The following is a 17,744-nucleotide window of genomic DNA, read 5'->3' as shown; positions in this document are numbered from 1 at the left end:
CACGAGCCCCCCCCCGCCGCTCAGGCCAGGATGGGGCTCATGAGCACCCCCACCCCCGCTCAGGCCAGGACCGGGCTCGACGGGGACAGAGCTCATGCCTGGTCTCAGCCTCTTTCCTCATCTGCCCGCCCGAGTTAGGGCCATACCTACTAGCAAGGTGCACAGCATTTAGCTTGGCTGACACTGTTCGGTGTCTGTTCGCTATCCGTCCCTCCACCCTTTTCCCTGCGGCTTCGGTCCCTCTGTCAACCACCTGCTGTTCATGGTTTAAGTTGCCTTGGGTTGCAAGGTTGACGAGATCTGGGTTACTATGGGGTCTCTCCTCCACGGAGAGGCCTAGAGGGCAGGGACTCTGTCCTCTTCATGTTGGGTGAAAAATTACTCCTGGGGGATCTGGACTCTGAAGAAGAGGTAGTCTGGGAATGAGCTGTATTTTGAGACCTCCCCAGTCATTCCTGCTTCCCGGGCATACAAGGAGGTGAGCCAGGCAAAATGGCAGAGGGCCCCACCCCGACGGGCCGCTGTGCATCCTCAGGCCCAAGTGTAACTCGGAATCTCCGAGGATCCCTGCCGCCTCAGTTTATTCTTCAGAATTAGACAAGCGATAACTAAGTTATGTGAGAGGCAGAATCTCAGGTCGACAGAAGAGCGATTGGGTGAGAAAAAGGGCAGAGGGAAGAATGAGTTTGACTAGTTTGGGTGACCGAGCAGTTGAGCCTGATCAGAATGAAGGAGACAACAAAGGAAGTAAAGGAGGAAAGGCATTTGAGGCCAATTTGTAAGATGCCTTCAATGCCAGAATTTTTTTTTCTGTAGGTCACGGGGAGCACTAAAGTGATGTTTTAGGATGATGAGGGCTCACGGTGTCCCATCCCACGTGTTCCTTTCACAATGTGGTGTGGCTGCTTCCCATTCAGAGGCCCTGGGTCCCCTTGCCTTGAATCTGGGTGGGCCTGGGACAACAATAGAAGTTAACACTGTATGACTTCCAGCGGTTGGTCATAAAAGATGATAGATGATAGATGATAGATGTCTTGGACTCTTGGGATGGTCGTTCTTAGAACATGGAGAGGTGTTCTGCCACCAGCTCAGACGAGGTCCCAGCATCCCCTGCCTGATACGTGAGTGAAGATTGCTGCCGATAGTTTTAGTCTTCAGTCACTGAATTTACCCCAACCCCCAAATCAGCTCCCAACGGGGGCCCAAGCATTTGTGGAGCAGAGACCAGCTGTCCCACTGTCTGAATTTATACCTGCAGAATCCATGAGACACTAGTGATTGAGATTTAAGCCACTAAGTTTTGGTTAAATTGTCACACAGCAATATACACACCTAGAGTTTTTATCTGCCTTTAAAAGGATGGACGTAGGTTGGAGAGATTAAGGATAAGAATGCCAGAAAGTAAGGTTCTTCTGCAGCCTGGAGGGGATAAGAGCCCGGACAGAAAAAACCACTTGCAAGAGCAGAGTCTTTGCTGTGCATAGGGCACTGATCCCCAAATCTAGAAATGGGTTTTCTCCTCAGTGGTTGCAAGGACCAGAGACTGACTCTTGTAGAAATGCATTCATTCCAGCAGTTTATTAAGGGTGTGCTAGGGGCCTGGCATGGAGCTAAGAACAGAAGATAAATACTATTTAATTTGGGCGCCTGGGTGGCTCAGTTGGTTAAGCGACTGCCTTCGGCTCAGGTCATGATCCTGGAGTCCCGGGATCGAGTCCCGCATCGGGCTCCCTGCTCGACAGGGAGTCTGCTTCTCCCTCTGACCCTCCCCACTCTCATGTGCTCTCTCTCATTCTCTCTCTCTCAAATAAATAAATAAAATCTTAAAAAAAAAATACTATTTAGTTTATGCCACCAAAGACGTGGGTGGGTTTTTTTTTTTTTAAGTTTGTTTAATTTTAGTAATTTTTTCACCCAGTGTGGGGCTCAAACTCATGACCCCAAGATCAAGAGTCACAGGCTCTACCAACTGAGCCAGCCAGGCGGCCCTATGCCTCCAGAGTTTAAAACTACACAGAACTGACTGACTGGAGATAAGCTAGGACAAACACCAACTGGTAAACTGCCAGTGCCAGGCAGTGCATGTTTAAATATCAAGATAGTGGCCAGCAACATTTGCATTAGGAATTCAGTGAAGGAGAACCCAAGTAAGAAGGAGATCTGTAGAGTTTCATGGTGTAAGAGAATGAACAATGGTCTGGGGGTGAAATCCAAGATTCCGTTCATTTTTCTGGTCCCCAATTTCCTGAAGAGTCAAGCTAGATTAAAAAAAAACAATGGGGGCGCCTGGCTGGCTCGGTGGGTTTGATCTTGGGGTCAAGAGTTCAAGCCTCACGTTCGGGGTAGAGATTACTTTAAAAAAATAATGACAAAATCTTTTTTTTTTTTTTTAAGATTTTATTTATTTGACAGAGAGAGACACAGCGAGAGAGGGAACACAAGCAGGGGGAGTGGGAGAGAGAGAGAAGCAGGCTTCCCGCCAAGCAGGGAGCCGGATGCGGGGGCTCAATCCCAGGACCCTGGAACTATGACCTGAGCTGAAGGCAGATGCTTAACGACTGAGCCACCCAGGAGCCCCAGTAATGACAAAATCTTAAAAAAAAAAAAAAAAAAAATATATATATATATATATATATATACAATGCCTTAAATTTTAGAAGTGTAAGTGCTTTCATGTGAGTGATCTCATTTGATCCTGATACAGATGTGCTCACGCGTGCGTGCATGATGGGTGGGAGAAGGAGAGGACTGGGACCCTGGCTCTGTAAGTAAACTCCTCATTTGAAAATGGGAATTAATAATTGCATTACTTCTCTCGGGGGTTTGTTGTGGAGATGAAATGAGATAATGCATGTAAAATACTGTGATATAATAAGAAATACAGTTTGGTTTTCGTCCTGGTTCTGGGACAAAGCCTCTAAAACCCTTGTAATCTCCTGAATGGTAGGGGAGAGAGGAGTGTCTTTGTTACTCATCATAAACCCCTATCAACTACACCTGAATTTCCTCTAACGAGGCGACTCCACAGACAGAGCAGTGGTTGTTCACATATATTGAAAGAGACAACACTGAAAGGGTGTTTGAATGACCAGGCTTGTAGACTTGAGACGTCTTAGAGAACGGACAAACCCACAAGAATAAGTAAAGAGCCATTTAATAAATCATACGAAGGGAGACATGAAGAGAAATCAGCGAAGGAAACAGAAGTATAATGAACGTCAAGTACACCGTGAGCTACGGTTCACCAACATTACATATTCATATGAAAAGAACCATAAATGAGAGCGATTTTAAAATATCTGCTTAGAGACTTTCTTAGTGTCAATCTGATAAGTAACTGTGATGTTTAGGTAGCTCACACAGGAGTTGGTGGCCTTGCCCAGAGGTCTTTCTTCGCTTCCTCGCAGGCCCAGTGCCTTCCAGCATCCATCTCTAGAGGTCCAGTTTCAACTACCCTCTCAAGCACATTAACGCTTTTTCTTATGAACACTGTCTGTATCTTAGTCTGTGCCGTATCTTCTCACACCTTTCTCTTAGCATACATTAATTTTGCAAACATCCTTTGAAACCAGGGGGAAAGCGCTGTATCAGGTATAAAAAAAGGGATGAGAGACGAAAAAATAGTTTGATGTAGTCTCTGCCCTCTTAGGCTACGGACATACTCCAGGATACCAAGTGACGTGCCATAATGAAGACAAGAACAGTGGGGTTCTAGAGAAATGGAGCAACAGGAGGAGGCTTCACAGAATTGGTGCTGTGTTATCTAGATGCCTGTGTGACGCCCAATTTTTAAAATATGTGAATCTATCCATACACATGTGTTCCTTTCAAAGTTTAGCACAGTCACTGAGCTCAGGGCTGGACAGTCCTTGAGAGATTATCTGACTCTAAACATCCTCCTGCATGTTTTATACATGAGGCTAGCTGGACCCCCAGAGAGACGTGTCTGCTCAGGGGGCACTTGCGTAAATTTAAAGAGTGGTCGTGAGATTGCTTGAAGGCCTTTGTGGTTTCACGGGCACTGGTCTGTTCCATCAGTTCATTTCTCACTGTGCAGGGAAATCCTGGGTAGAATTAGATTTGGTCCCCTTGGGTTTTTCATGATCGGAGCTCATGTGAAGGCTCCCGGGTCACATGGAGACCCCAGAGTCATAAGACCTGGCAGTTTCAAACCAGATTTCTTCCACAGCCTTCTGGCCCATGTCAAACATCTGCTGCAAGTGCTTCCACCCGGTTTTTGCGGTAATCATGAGATAGTCTTTGTTCTCTGGGTGTAGCTGGCAAGAATATGCAGCGATGACGAGGGACTGGCAAAAGCGACCGCACACGAGGAGAAACAAGGCACTCCTCTCTACGGGCGTCAGCGGGATGACGCTCTCAAACCCTGCAAGGACGTGACCTCCCACGTGTACGGGACTCTTGCTCTCAATCATCATGTACATGATGGTGATGGCCACTTCAAACACATAGTAGCCGTAGCTCATGTCGCCGAAGTCCAAAATCCCAGACACTTGATATACAGCATCTCCAAAGGCTGACTTGCTGGACTCCACTAAAATATTATGGTCATTAAGATCTCCATGATTGATACCTACAAGGAGAAAAATCAAGCCATGGACAAACGTTTAATTCCCCAGCTCCTTCTCTGCCCATTTCCTGTTTCTCGGGCATGGCCACTCAAATGGGATGAGCAGTCAGAGGTAGAGTCAAACCCTATTTTTCCTGAAATGAAAGAATTTCCTCTGAAAGGAGGAAAAAGCAGTTAATTTCAGTGGTTGTATTTGCTTTCGCTTCTAATCAGTACAAGGCCAGACGATGCAGTTTGTGGTCGTTGCAAACACCTGGTTCTGACTGCTAGCAGAGTGAAGGGAGAGGCAGAACTGCCCCAAACCAGAAATATTTAAAAAGAATATACATATGTTCATATTATTACATGAAACAAAGAGTCCTAAGGGCACCTGGCTGGCTCACTCAGTGGAGCATGCAACTCTTGATCTTGGGGTTGTGAGTTTGAGCCCCATGTTGGATGTAGAGATTGCTTAAAATAAAAAAATCTTAAAAAAAGAAAACAAAGAAAAGCAAAAGTCCTAGAATGGGCCAGATGTGTCTTTATTTTAACCTAGGATTTCCCCCCCAAAATTTCTGATGACAAATAATTCTGAATTTTCCCAGTCTTTTGATTACTAGATTAGATGTTGATATCCAAGTTAGTACCACTCAAAGTGGGGGTCTGTGGTCAGTGCTGGTCCACAAACTCTTACTAGTGTGTATGAGATAAAAACAGAAATTGAGAGTGTTTAGGAAAAATTTAGAGTGTTTATAGCAATTTGTCAGCTAAGAGCAAGATCAGTGGATGTATCCCATTAACAGTGTATAGACCAGTTCGGTGTTATCGGATTCACATGGTAAGTCATATGTGGTGCAAGCTATGAACTGGTCATGAACAGTAGGATCATGCAGCAGGCTGCAGTGGGTTGGGGAAAAAAACCATACCTGTCTTCTATCAGGAACAGTCTGAGAAATTCTGATTTAAAACCCTGGCTAAGATCAGGGAAATCCAAATCAAAACCACACTGAGATACCACCTTACACCAGTTAGAATGGCAAAAATGGACAGGGAAAGAAACAATAAGTGTTGGAGACTTTGTGGAGAAAGGGGAACCCTCTTACACTGTTGGTGGGAATGCAAGTTGGTACAGCCACTTTGGAAAACAGTGTGGAGGTTCCTCAAAAATTTAAAAATAGAGCTACCCTATGACCCAGCAATTGCACTACTGGGTATTTACCCCAAAGACACAGATGTAGTGAAAAGAAGGGCCATATGCACCCCAATGTTCATAGCAGCAATGTCCGCAATAGCCAAACTGTGGAAAGAGCCGAGATACCCTTCAACAGATGAATGGATAAAGAAGATGTGGTCCATATATACAATGGAATATTACTCAGCCATCAGAAAAGATGAATACCCAATTTTACATCAACATGGATGGGACTGGAGGAGATTATGCTAAGTGAAATAAGTCAAGCAGAGAAAGTCAATTATCATATGGTTTCACTTATTTGTGGAACATAAGGAATAGCATGGAGGACATTAGGAGAAGGAAGGGAGAAATGGGCGGGGGAATTGGAGGGAGAGATGAACCATGAGAGACTATGGACCTGAGAAACAAACAGGGTTCTAGAGGGGAGGGGGGTGGGAGGATGGGTTAGCCTGGTGATGGGTATTGAGGAGGGCACGTTCTGCATGGAGCACTGGGTGTTATATGCAAACAATGAATCACGGAACACTACATCAAAAACTAATGATGTAATGTATGGTGATTAACATAACACAATAAAAAAAAATTCATGTATTGAAAAAATAAATAAATAAATAAAATAAAATAAAACCCTGGCTAAGGATTAGGAAGAGATGAGGGCATCTGTAAGCATGAAGCATTTAGTCATGTCCTTTACGATAAGCGTGTGATAGAAAGTCCATAACATTCACTTCTGAGTATAATGCCGATTTCTTCTATGTGACTTGGGACTGTGTAAATCATGCCTAAGTAATTTAGCACAGTGGGTAACATGCAGAAACAATGAACATTATTGTAAACCACAGATTCTAGACGACACATTTGTGAAATTGGGAGGCATTATAGAATTGACGCCATATCATGGTTTCACTGGCAACATTTTTTCTTCCTTAGAGGCAAAGTAATGATGCATCTTATGCAATCAAGTGGGATTTTAGAATCGATAAAATATGTTACTTCGTGAATGCAATCTGTATTTATGCAAGTATTTTATTGCTTCTATCCACATGTCCAATGGCCTATCAAGAAATGCTAGAGCTAGTTAATGCCTGGGGAAAAAAATGACAAAAGTTGTTGAATTTGAGAATTAAAGAAACAGAAGGTGTTCTGATCAAGGTGGCAGAGTGAATTCATTCTTTGATACATAGTAATGATGAAAATAAAAAGAGAAAATAAAGATACAGCCAGCCTCAAAAACAAGATCGATCTATATACTAAAACACAGAAAAGGAATGCAGCCACAGTCTGTCTCCTGTGCTCCAGGTCAGCAATGTGCATTACCCCTTTGGGAGAACCGGAACCGGAACTGCTACCTGCTGGGTGTAGGAGAAGGCTCACTACATGATGCGAAAGGCAGTGGAAGGCCTACCAAACTCATAAAAGGATGACAAATCTGCTCTCAGTCCACTGCTCAGGCTGCTGTGGGTCCACAGAGGCAGAAGGACAAAAGCAGAACCTTGAAACCAAATGCAAAACCAGGCTGCTGTGTGAATACATTCTATGTCAAGTCATTCTAGTTACCAAAGTCTTAATTCAGTTTTGAGTTAGTTTCTTTTTTTTTAAGACTTTTAAATTCTTTTTTAAGTAAACACAACACCCAACATCGGGCTTGAACTTACAACCCCAAATCAAGAGTCGCATGTTCTACAGACTGAGCCAGCCAGGGGCCCCTCAAGTTAGTTTCTTTTGGCTCTTGCTCATGTTGCCTTATTTCCTTGTGTGCTGATATATAGTAAGTTCTCTGGACACAAGGCAATGATTCTAGAAAAATAACCAGAAGAACTACTATGAAGCAGGCGATGGGGATTAATGAGTGCACTTATGGTGATGAGCGCTGTATAATACACGGAAATGGTGAATCACTATCTTGTACACCTGAAACTAATATGACACTGCATGTTAACTATACTGGAATTAAAACAAAAAATAATTTAAAAAAATTTTTAATTAAAAAATAACTTCTAAAACTGGAAAACATAATGAAAGAAATTAAGAATGCAGTGGGTGGGTATAACAGACTAGACATAACTTAAGAAAGAATCAATAAACTAGAGGACATGTTAGAGAATTATCCAAAATACAGCATGGGCACAGAAAAAATGAAACACACACACACACACACACACACAGATGAGAAGACACACAGATGAGAAGAGACAGAAGATTTAGTAAGAAGACCGAACATGAACTTAACTGGAGCTCAAAAGGAGGAAAGAGAATAGGGCTGGCAAGAATTTCCTGTAACTGATGAAAGACAATATCCACACACAGATTTGAGAAACCCAAGCATATTAAGAAAAAAAATCATTTAAGAAAAAGAGAACATCCTACAAGAACCCCAAAGGGGAAAAGGCAGGTAGTCTTCAAAGGAGCTACAGACCGACAGCTGACCTCTCAGCAGGAATGGAGAAGCTAGGAGACACTGGAACCTAAAACCCAAAAACCCTGAAACCTAAAGTCCTATAGGCTGTGAAAATATTCTTCAAAAATGAAGAGAAAATAAAAACATTTTCAGACACATAAAATCAGAGAGAATTAACCATTAGAGAACTGCACTAGAGGACATTCTAAGGGATGTATTCCAGGCAGGAAAAAAATGACACCAGGCAGAAAGCTTGAGGTGCTGAAAGATATGAAACCAATATATGAGTAAATCTAAGCAAACTTGGCTATGAAACAAAAATAATAATGTATGGCCATGTGACTTTTTTTGGCCTTGACATATGAACAGAAGTGATATCACTTCAGGGCGGAGACGTAAGAGAAGGTGTACAGTGTCCTACATTCTCTTTCCCCAACTACAGCAACACTCCAGTTGGTGAAAGTTCCATGTATCCGGATCCCAAAGTGCGAATACACAGAACAGAACCCCGACCGATCCATGCTGGACATGGAACTAAATCTTTGCTATTGCAGTCCACAATAATTTGGGGGCTATTTGTTACTGCAGCAGAACCTTGCCTAGCTGATACACAGTGTGGTTTGGGAGCAGAGACAGGTAAATAGAACAGGGGAATAAAATAGAGAGCCCCCAAAACATTTGATTTATAGCAGAGGTGGTACTGCAAAACAAAGGGAGAAAAGATGGCTTTTTAATAAATGTTGGTGAAAAAGTTACCAGCCATAAGAAAAATTTACACCATATGTATATTTCAGATGGCTTATAGACCTATAATGAAAGGCAAACCTATAACACTTTAGTAAGATAACATAGGAGAATATCTTCCTGACCACAAGGTAGGGAAAAATGTCTACACAAGGCACAAAACACTAACCATGGAACAGAAGATGGATATGTTTGAAACCAAGAAATTAAAGACTGTTCATCAAAACACATCATAAAGAGAGTGAAAAGGCAAGCCACAGAATGGGACAAAATATTTGCAACACATATAACCAACGAAGGATTTGTATCCAGAAAATATTCTGAACTTCTAAAATCAATGAGAAAAAATCCCAGTAGAAAAACTGACAAAAGACTTGACTAGGCACCCCACAAATGAGTTTATCCAAATGGCCAGTCAATAGGGAAATGTAGAGTAAAACCACAGTGAGAAATCATTACGTTCACATCAGATTGGTGAGAGTTAAAACGTCTGATGATGGCAAGGGTGTTGAGCAATGAAAACTTTCACCCTCTGCTAGCGGTAGCATACGGTCGTGCAACCCCTTTGGAAAACTGACGTCATATCGTAATGCTGGATGTAGACGTGTCCTATGACGTAGCAGTCCTACCTCAGCATGCATGATGTCATACACCCAATAACGCAGATGAGAAATGAGGGTGGCTTGGGCCAAGCGGTAGTAGTAAAGGTGGGAGAAAGTAAAATTAGAACTGGTAGAATTTGATTGCATGTGAGGTGTGCAAGAAAGAACCAAGTTAAGGCTGCCAACTCCCAGGTTTTTGGCTAGATCAATAAGGTGAATGGTGGAAACCATTTTAATGAGATGAAGATGAGTTGGGGGTGCAAATTTGAGGGGGAAAATCAACTCTGTTTTTATGCGACCACCTTGCATTATGTTTACACAAAGTAAATGCTATGGATGGAATTGTGACTGCCCCCTCCAACAATTCATATGTTGAAGCCCACCACCCCCCCGCCGTGTGGTGGTATTTGGAGATGGGGTCTTTGGGGGGGTGGGGCCCTCATGGCGGGATTAGTGCCCTTCTAAGAAGAGACACCAGAGAGCACGGTGCTCTCTGTCCACCACATGAGGACACAGAGAGAAGGTGGCTGGAGCCTGGGAAAGAACCTGACTGTGCTGGCACCTTGACCTCAGATTCCCAGCCTCCAGAACTGAGGGAAATCTGGGCCTGCTGTTTAAGCACCCCTCCGTATCCATACTTTGTGACGGCAGCCGGAGCTGAGCACGACTGAAAGCAGAAGCAAGAGGGAGCTTGCTGCCTATGTCAGACTTGCTGCAGTGCCCCTTCCTTCCTTGTCCTCTGACCCGTGCTTCATGCCCTGTCAAAGGCTGCTTCCACCCCGGAGAAACTGTCATCCACGTCCGTAAGGAGATATGCACTAGCATGCTCACTAGAGCCCTGTGATGTAGCAAAAAAAATGGGAACCAACCTAAAATTCTATCAACAAGAGAAAAGACCAAAAATAGCACAGTACGTTCAAATAAACTATGGTACATACATGCTGTGGAATACTATTCAGCAGTTAAAATAATGAACTAAATAAATGAGCTGGAACTACATATACGAAATGGATCAATCCAGAAAACATAATGTTGACCAAGAAAAGCAGGTTGCAGGACAGTAACACCGTCTGATACCATCTGACGATGGAAAACATGCAAAACATTACTGCACATAATTTATGAACATGTATGTAGTAACGTTATTAGAACATGTGCAAATTCCGTAGGGAGGAAAGAGGTGTGATCATGTAAAGTTTAGAGAGAATTTCAGATGTGGAAATTTTCCGGGAAGTAAAAGTATTATTCTTTAAAAACCAGCAGGAGCAAACACGGCAAAATTGTAAGACTTGGTAAAACTAAGTTGTATCTTCACACTTTTCTGATGCTCTGAAACTTGACAATTTAAATAGCAAGAAAAACACTTACTTGATCGGGGGATACTCACACTCTCGAAAATGACTTAGTTTGGTCAGGATTTCATCCTTGAACAGCTGAATGACCTGCACGACAATCTCCCGGTTTCGGTTCTGGCCCAAGGCATCCAGATATTTCTCCAGAAGAGGAACGTTTTTCAGATTCCAAATGAAGCTCTCCCGACGAAGACTACTTAACTGTGGGTGATGGAATTTCTAAATCAAAGACAAGAAACTCTCAGAGTCTGGACAGTTAGAGTGACCACGAGGCACAGCTGGGTGGGCGAGAGACCGCCCTCCCAGGCCTGGTCCGACGTGCTCCGTTAACCCCCCACAGGATGGTGCTGACTGCACATCTGAGCAGGAGCTCGTCGCTCTGAGGGCACGTCCCCATCTCGCTCGGTCCTCGTAGCTGTGTGACGGGGACTCCCCGGAGCCCCGGCAGGAGATGGAGACAGAAAGAACTCTGTTCTCCCCAGACGGCCTGCCCCTCATTACCTGTCTGCCCTCACCTTCCACCACGTTCGCAGACTCTCCTGCAACCACAATGGCCTCCCTGCTCTTCAGGACCACGCCTGCACACCTCCACCCCACGGCCACTCCGTCTGAAGCTTCAGCCCTCTCTCCAGCCCTTCGTATCCCTCTCCTCCGCTGATGTTTTCTTTCCAAGCTCTTAGCACGTGTTGCTAACACTCTCCAGAGTTCACCCTCTGGCCTTACCGTCTGTCCTCACTGGAACATAAGCCCCGTAAAGGGCCGGCGCTCCGTGTTTGGTCTGTCTGTTCGCCCCCTGCGCCTACCACGGTGCCTGGTTCACAAAACTCACTGCTCAAGCCATAGTTGCTGAATAAATGAATGTTCTCTGGATAGAAAATTCTAGAATGGCCAGGGCCTTTAGACTTGGGCCAGTCTATCTGGAGTTCAAAATGGCTCTGACCATCACTGCACAGAAGGGGAAACTGAGTTCTGGATGATCAGGTGAGTCAGTATTCACCGCGGGCTGAGGGAGCGCCTGAAGGCGCCTGGGCGGCCACCCAGTGGAGCACCTTTCAGTTCATTGGACAGGACTTCTCATGCGAGAAAGACACGTTCCAGGACAACCCAGGAGACAGGCAACACATACAGAGAAAAAACAAGTCTCCAAAAACGGTACGTGCACTATGACATGTGACGTATTCTGGTGTTCTGTATTTTATTCTACTTCTTTAAAAACGTTCCTCTCAATTGACTTTGACATCCGTTCTCGAGACCCGGAGTTTGGACTCCCCTACCCCCCATGCTCCCACTATCACCACCACGTGCTCGCTAAGTAGCCTTGGTCGGAGCACCTCGTGCAGGGGGTACTTTTTACGCCTGAACAGCTCTGCGCGCTCCCTTTGGCTGAGCTGAGCTCTCTCTCCACCAGCGTCCGTGCCCCGGGTTCCAGTGGTGACCTCGGGCCGTCTCCCACTGACTGCCACCACATAGTCCCAGATGGCCCTCCTGCCCCCCAGAGTCCCCTCCTCTGCAGAGCCAACCTTCCCGGCGCCAGGTCATCCTCATGTGATACGGCTTGACCCTCCTGACCACACGGCGCGTTGAGGGCCAGTGCAGGTCACAGGAACATTCTGCACAGTAAGCACAAAAACGCTGTAGAAGCTGTGCTCTTGGGGGGTAAGAGTGGACATGACAGGGAAGAGAAAAGTGTTCACCCCGTTCGCACTGTTGGAAAGCTTTACCATGCGTATTTCTTACTCTCATTTTTTTTTTTAAAGATTTTATTTATTTATTCATGAGAGACAGAGAGAGAGACAGAGACAGAGGGAGAGGGAGAAGCAGGCTCCCCGCGGAGCAGGGAGCCCGATGCGGGGCTCGATCCCAGGACCCCAGGATCATGACCTGAGCCGAAGGCAGACGCTTAACGACTGAGCCACCCAGGCGCCCCTCTTACTCTCATTTTTAAAGAAAGTACAATAGAACGCTCTCGTCAGGCTTCCGAGGGAGCACCGGTCCACCCCGGGAAGGTTCTGGGTCCGCTCCTAAAATGGTGGCGCTGTTAGCCATGCAGCCCGCAGGAGAGGGTCTGGGCTCCGGAAGGAGAAGTGGGAGAGGACCCGGATCCAGCCCGGGGACCCGACACTCCGGGTTTCGGCAGGCTCTACTGCTTACTATCTCGGATCTGTTTCCTGCACAGTAAAATCTGAGCATCAACACCAGCCTCGCAGTCATCTTTGCTAAACGAAGACATGCAATAAATAAAGACCTCAGACATAATGGGCGCCCAGCACATGTTTGTTGAATGTGGACGTTGCAGCTTCTGGCCCTCGGTGCACCAATCCGAACGTCGGAGGGTGTCCTCACTACTACGTTAAATGTAAACATCCCAGAGGAAGGGCACTGACGGTCAGACTGGATGAACCAGCAAGACCTCACATACCCAGGCTACGAGAAACACTTCCAATACAAGACTGTGACAGAGAGCAGCCAAGAATTTCCTCCACTCGTTCCCAGGAGATTGTAAACATCAAGTCTCTGGGACAGATAGCGTAACGATCCCCTAAGTCTTTTCTTTTTTTTTTTTTAAAGATTTTATTTATTTATTTGAGAGAGAGAATGAGAGAGAGAGAGCAGGAGAGGGGGGGAGGGTCAGAGGGAGAAGCAGACCCCCCGCCGAGCAGGGAGCCCGATGTGGGACTCGATCCCGGGACTCCAGGATCATGACCTGAGCTAAAGGCAGTCGCTTAACCGACTGAGCCACCCAGGCGCCCTACTTTTGATTTTTAAATATATCTTTTTTTTTAAAGATTTTATTTATTTATTTGAGAGAGAGAGAAAATGAGAGACAGAGAGCATGAGAGGGAGGAGGGTCAGAGGCAGAAGCAGACCCCCCGCCGAGCAGGGAGCCCGATGCGGGACTCGATCCCGGGACTCCCAGGATCATGACCTGAGCCGAAGGCAGTCGCTTAACCAACTGAGCCACCCAGGCGCCCACGATCCCCTAAATCTTACTGCTGGGGTTTTCCCAGCCCCACCCCTTCTCTCACTTAGCTCCTGCTAAGGCTCCACCTTACTCTTCTAAAACCCCAGCCAGAGGGGAAGACACTGTGGGCAGGCTGACCCTGTAGCCACGAGGGGGGCACAGCGTGAAGTCAGGGGAGGCTGGTGAGCTTTCCTCCAGGGCATGAAGCCTTCGCCTCCACAGGTCTCAGCCCCTGCCAGCCCCCATCTCTGATACTCCCCGTCTTCATCCCTCTGCCCTTCTTTGTTCTAGGCTACGGAGGCTACCTCGTGATTGATGTTGGGGGAGAGGGCTGCCTCCCTGTGCGCTGGGCTGTGTCCCAGGAGACACAGGCTAGAATCCATGCCCTGCTCAGCCCCTCCTTCTCTCATTGCTGAACATTAAATCAATCACCAAATTTGGTTGGCTCTGTCTCCGAAATATATCTTGAACCCCTCCTCGGTTCAAGCCCTCAATCAGCTTTTATTTGATTATTCATTCGCTTCCTAGATGCATTCCATCCAGTCTGGCTCTCTGCCAATCTGTTCACCATATCAGTCCACAGAGTGCTATGAAGTCGAAATCTTTGCCTGTTTAAAAGACTCTCCAGGGGGCTCCTGGGTGGCTCAGTCGTTAATCATCTGCCTTCAGCTCAGGTCATGATCCCAGGGTCTTGGGATCGAGCCCCGCATCGGGCTCCCTGCTCCATGGGAAGCCTGCTTCTCCCTCTCCCACCCCCCCTGCTTGTGTTCCCTCTCTCGCTGTGTCTCTCTCTGTCAAATAAATAAATAAAATCTTAAAAACAAAAAACAAAAAACAAAAAAAAAACTCTCCAGGCTAGGGCACGTGATGTGATGAGCACTGGATGTTATATAAGACTGGTGAATCACTGATCTCTACCTCTGAAACTAATAATACATTATATGTTAATTAATTGAATTTAAACTAAAAAAAAGGAAAACAAAAATAAAAACCCTCCAAGCTCCCTAAACTCCTTAGTATCATACATGATAATGTATCTTATAATCTGACCACTGTACATCTCCAATTTTGCTCCCTGTCTTGCTCTCTTGGAAACCAGCAGCCACGAAGTGAGGATGTTGGGCCCATCCTGGAGGATGAGAGGCCACGCGGAGAAGAACTGCAACCCCCCACCCCTGGGGCTGAGTTCCCTGCTGAGTGTGGCTGCATGCGTGACCCCAATCCACGCCCCACAGAGCAGAAGATCCACTCAACCCACAGAGACATGAGAAATAAATCTGCATTTGAAGCCGTAAGTTTTGGGATGGCTTGTTACACAGCGGTAGATAACTCGCACACAGCTCAGTAAGGCCAGCGACAGAAGGAGGTCCAAGTTCAGAAGTCACAAGAGGAGGAGCATGGGGAGAGAGGGGCCAGGGGACATTTCACAGAGGGGGTGATGCCCGAGCCATGTGCTGAAGGACACGCGGAGTTTGGCTGAGCAGGGAAAGGTCCCGGTGGCTTGGAAAATGGCACGTGTGCAGATGCGTAAGACAGAATGGCCTCATCGGGGATCCACAAGGAGGGACGGAGAGAAGCGGCGGAGGGGGGCACAGATGGACGGATGGACGGAGGCCTTGAGGGGGACAGGCAGGACGGGGCTCGCGGGGCCTCACACGGGGACCTTGGCCTCCACGTCGAAGCAGCGAGAAGCCACTGATGGGTTCCCGTGGTCGGATCTGTCATTTTAAAAAGTAACTCTGGACTGGTATAAAGAATAAACTGGAGGAAAAGCACGAATGCAGGGAGGCTATGGTGGTGAGTGAGGACAGTCAAGGCAAGAACGGAGGGCCGATGGGCCACAGAGTGGCGTGAAGTGTGGAATGAGCGGGGTTCACGAGGGACTGGAAGTGTTTTACTCATACAAACTACTTCTTGGCATGTGTGTCAGCTCGGACGGGGGACCATTACTCTTCCCCCAGAGCCTGGCACGTCGGAGGTGGGTTGTGGGCGGCTCCGGGGAAACACCTGTCTTCCACGGTGTCGCTTCTATAGAACAGAACGCCTGAGCATGCGTCATTCTGCCCCACGTGTGACGGAGCTACAGCTTCACCTCCAGCTCCGGCTGACCACACCTCGCTGGATGAGCACCGCAGGGGTGACTTTGTGAGTACAGACTGCTTTCAGGGAGCAGCACAAAGAACACCAGGACTGTCTAGAAATGTGGGCAATCTTGCCGAGACACCAGCGAAGCGCAGACCTGGGCAGAAAGAGGCCTCGCGGTCGTGAAATTCTCGCATCAGCGGCCCTATTCCCTTCCCTACACCCCTCAGGAGGCACCAGATGTAAGAGGGGAGTCTGACCCTGGGTTTATTCATTAAGTAAAATAAATCAAAATTAAACAAATAAACAATTCTTATAAACAAGCTAAGCCCCCCACGTCCTACCTGCAAGGTCTCATCCAGTTTGCCGGCAAGCCTCCCGATCTCGTACAGCAGCTGGGGGCTGCTGGGGATCTCGGCAACAGGTCTTCCCGGGAGGTATGACAGCAGCCTCACCAGGTAGCTTGGGACTCTGGCGCCGCCATCTGGATGGATGCAAGCACATCCTGTCAAGTGTTCTCAGGAAAACGGCCGGGGGCTGTCCTGCCTTGGTCATTATGACCGTGGAGAATCACAGAAGTCACCGAACAAGAGCAATACACGTGCTTCGCTGCAGTGAGTCTGCAGGACTCCACGAAGCTGGGCCGGACAGACGGACGGACCCCGGGCACCGGAGCCGGCCATGTGCACACCGACAGCGCCGCAGCCCCAGCCCTAAACATCAACCGCCTGCTGCAGAACGGGGCTAAGACGCCTTTTCATGTGTTTCCATTGAGGACAGTGTGATAGGAGGAATGACAGCTTCCGAGGCTCCTGCAGGGGCCAGCTGGGAAAAGCCTGAGGGTCGGCACAGGGCAGAGCTCCTCCTCGGGGACGGGCGTGGGCCCCCGCTGTTTGGAGTGATGCAGAACAAGACAGAATGGGTGACCAGCTCAGTGGAATCTCCAGCCTTTAAAATACTCCAGGACTGCTCTGCATTGACTGCAGGCTCATCTTAGAATGTCAGCATTTACAGCGAAAAGGGCCTGAGTCCCACAGATGAGGACGTGCAGCCTTAGGAATGTGAAGTGGTGTGCCCCAGGTCACCCACACAAAAATGACAGAGCTGGGATCAGAAACCCCTGATTTCTAGTTCTCTGTTCCTTCCGCTCTTCCACAGCACCAAAATACACAGCTGGTCTGATGAGTAAAAATGTTTAATTATTGGGGCGCCTGGGTGGCTCAGTCGTTGAGCATCTGCCTTCGGCTCAGGTCATGGTCCCGGGGTCCTGGGATCGAGCCCTGCATCGGGCTCCCTGCTCCGCAGGAAGCCTGCTTCTCCCTCTCCCACTCCCCCTGCTTGTGTTCCCTCTCTCGCTGTCTCGCTGTCAAATAAATAAATAAAATCTTTAAAAAAAATGTTTAATTATTTTTCTATTAAAAAAAAAAACTTTCCCTAACTCCATGTGCCCTTAGTGAGTCACTCATCAAGTCCTTTCTTTCTTTTTAATTTATCTGAGAGAGAGAGCAAGAGAGAACGCATGCAGGAGGGGCAGAGGGACAGGGAGAGAGAGAATCAAGGGGACTCCCGGCTGAGCGCTGAGCATGGAGCCTGACATGGGGCTAGATCCCATGACCCCGAGATCAAGACCCTGAGATCACGACCTGAGCCACCCAGGCTCCCCAGTCAAGTCCTTTCTAAGGGGAAGAGTCACAGCAGATCCGCGCTCCAACTACTTCTGAATCAGAGCCCCCGATCTGCACTTTGGGGATGCTGTGCTTCCCCCGGGCCACTGAAGAAATAGCCACGTCTGGGCGCCTGGGTGGCTCAGTTGGTTAAGCAACTGCCTTCGGCTCAGGTCAT

General features: G+C 47.2%; 1 protein-coding gene across 1 annotated transcript in view; it reads right to left on the bottom strand.

The window, feature by feature from the left end:
* Positions 1 to 4,026: 4,026 nt before the first annotated feature.
* HYKK (hydroxylysine kinase) overlaps positions 4,027 to 17,744 on the bottom strand; it is a 14,370-nt gene continuing 652 nt past the window's right edge. The window contains exons 2-4 of the mRNA XM_021680615.1: positions 16,247 to 16,386; positions 10,894 to 11,077; positions 4,027 to 4,591 (exon numbers count right to left, since the gene is read on the bottom strand). Of these exons, the coding sequence (XP_021536290.1) occupies positions 4,131 to 4,591; positions 10,894 to 11,077; positions 16,247 to 16,386 (785 nt within the window). The 3' untranslated portion in view covers positions 4,027 to 4,130. The remainder of the gene's footprint in view (positions 4,592 to 10,893; positions 11,078 to 16,246; positions 16,387 to 17,744) is intronic.

The sequence above is a fragment of the Neomonachus schauinslandi genome, chromosome 9 (assembly GCF_002201575.2).
Source record: "Neomonachus schauinslandi chromosome 9, ASM220157v2, whole genome shotgun sequence".
Taxonomy (NCBI): domain Eukaryota; kingdom Metazoa; phylum Chordata; class Mammalia; order Carnivora; family Phocidae; genus Neomonachus; species Neomonachus schauinslandi.
Note: the sequence above shows the minus strand (reverse complement) of the source record. Positions and strands in the feature narration are given on the sequence as shown.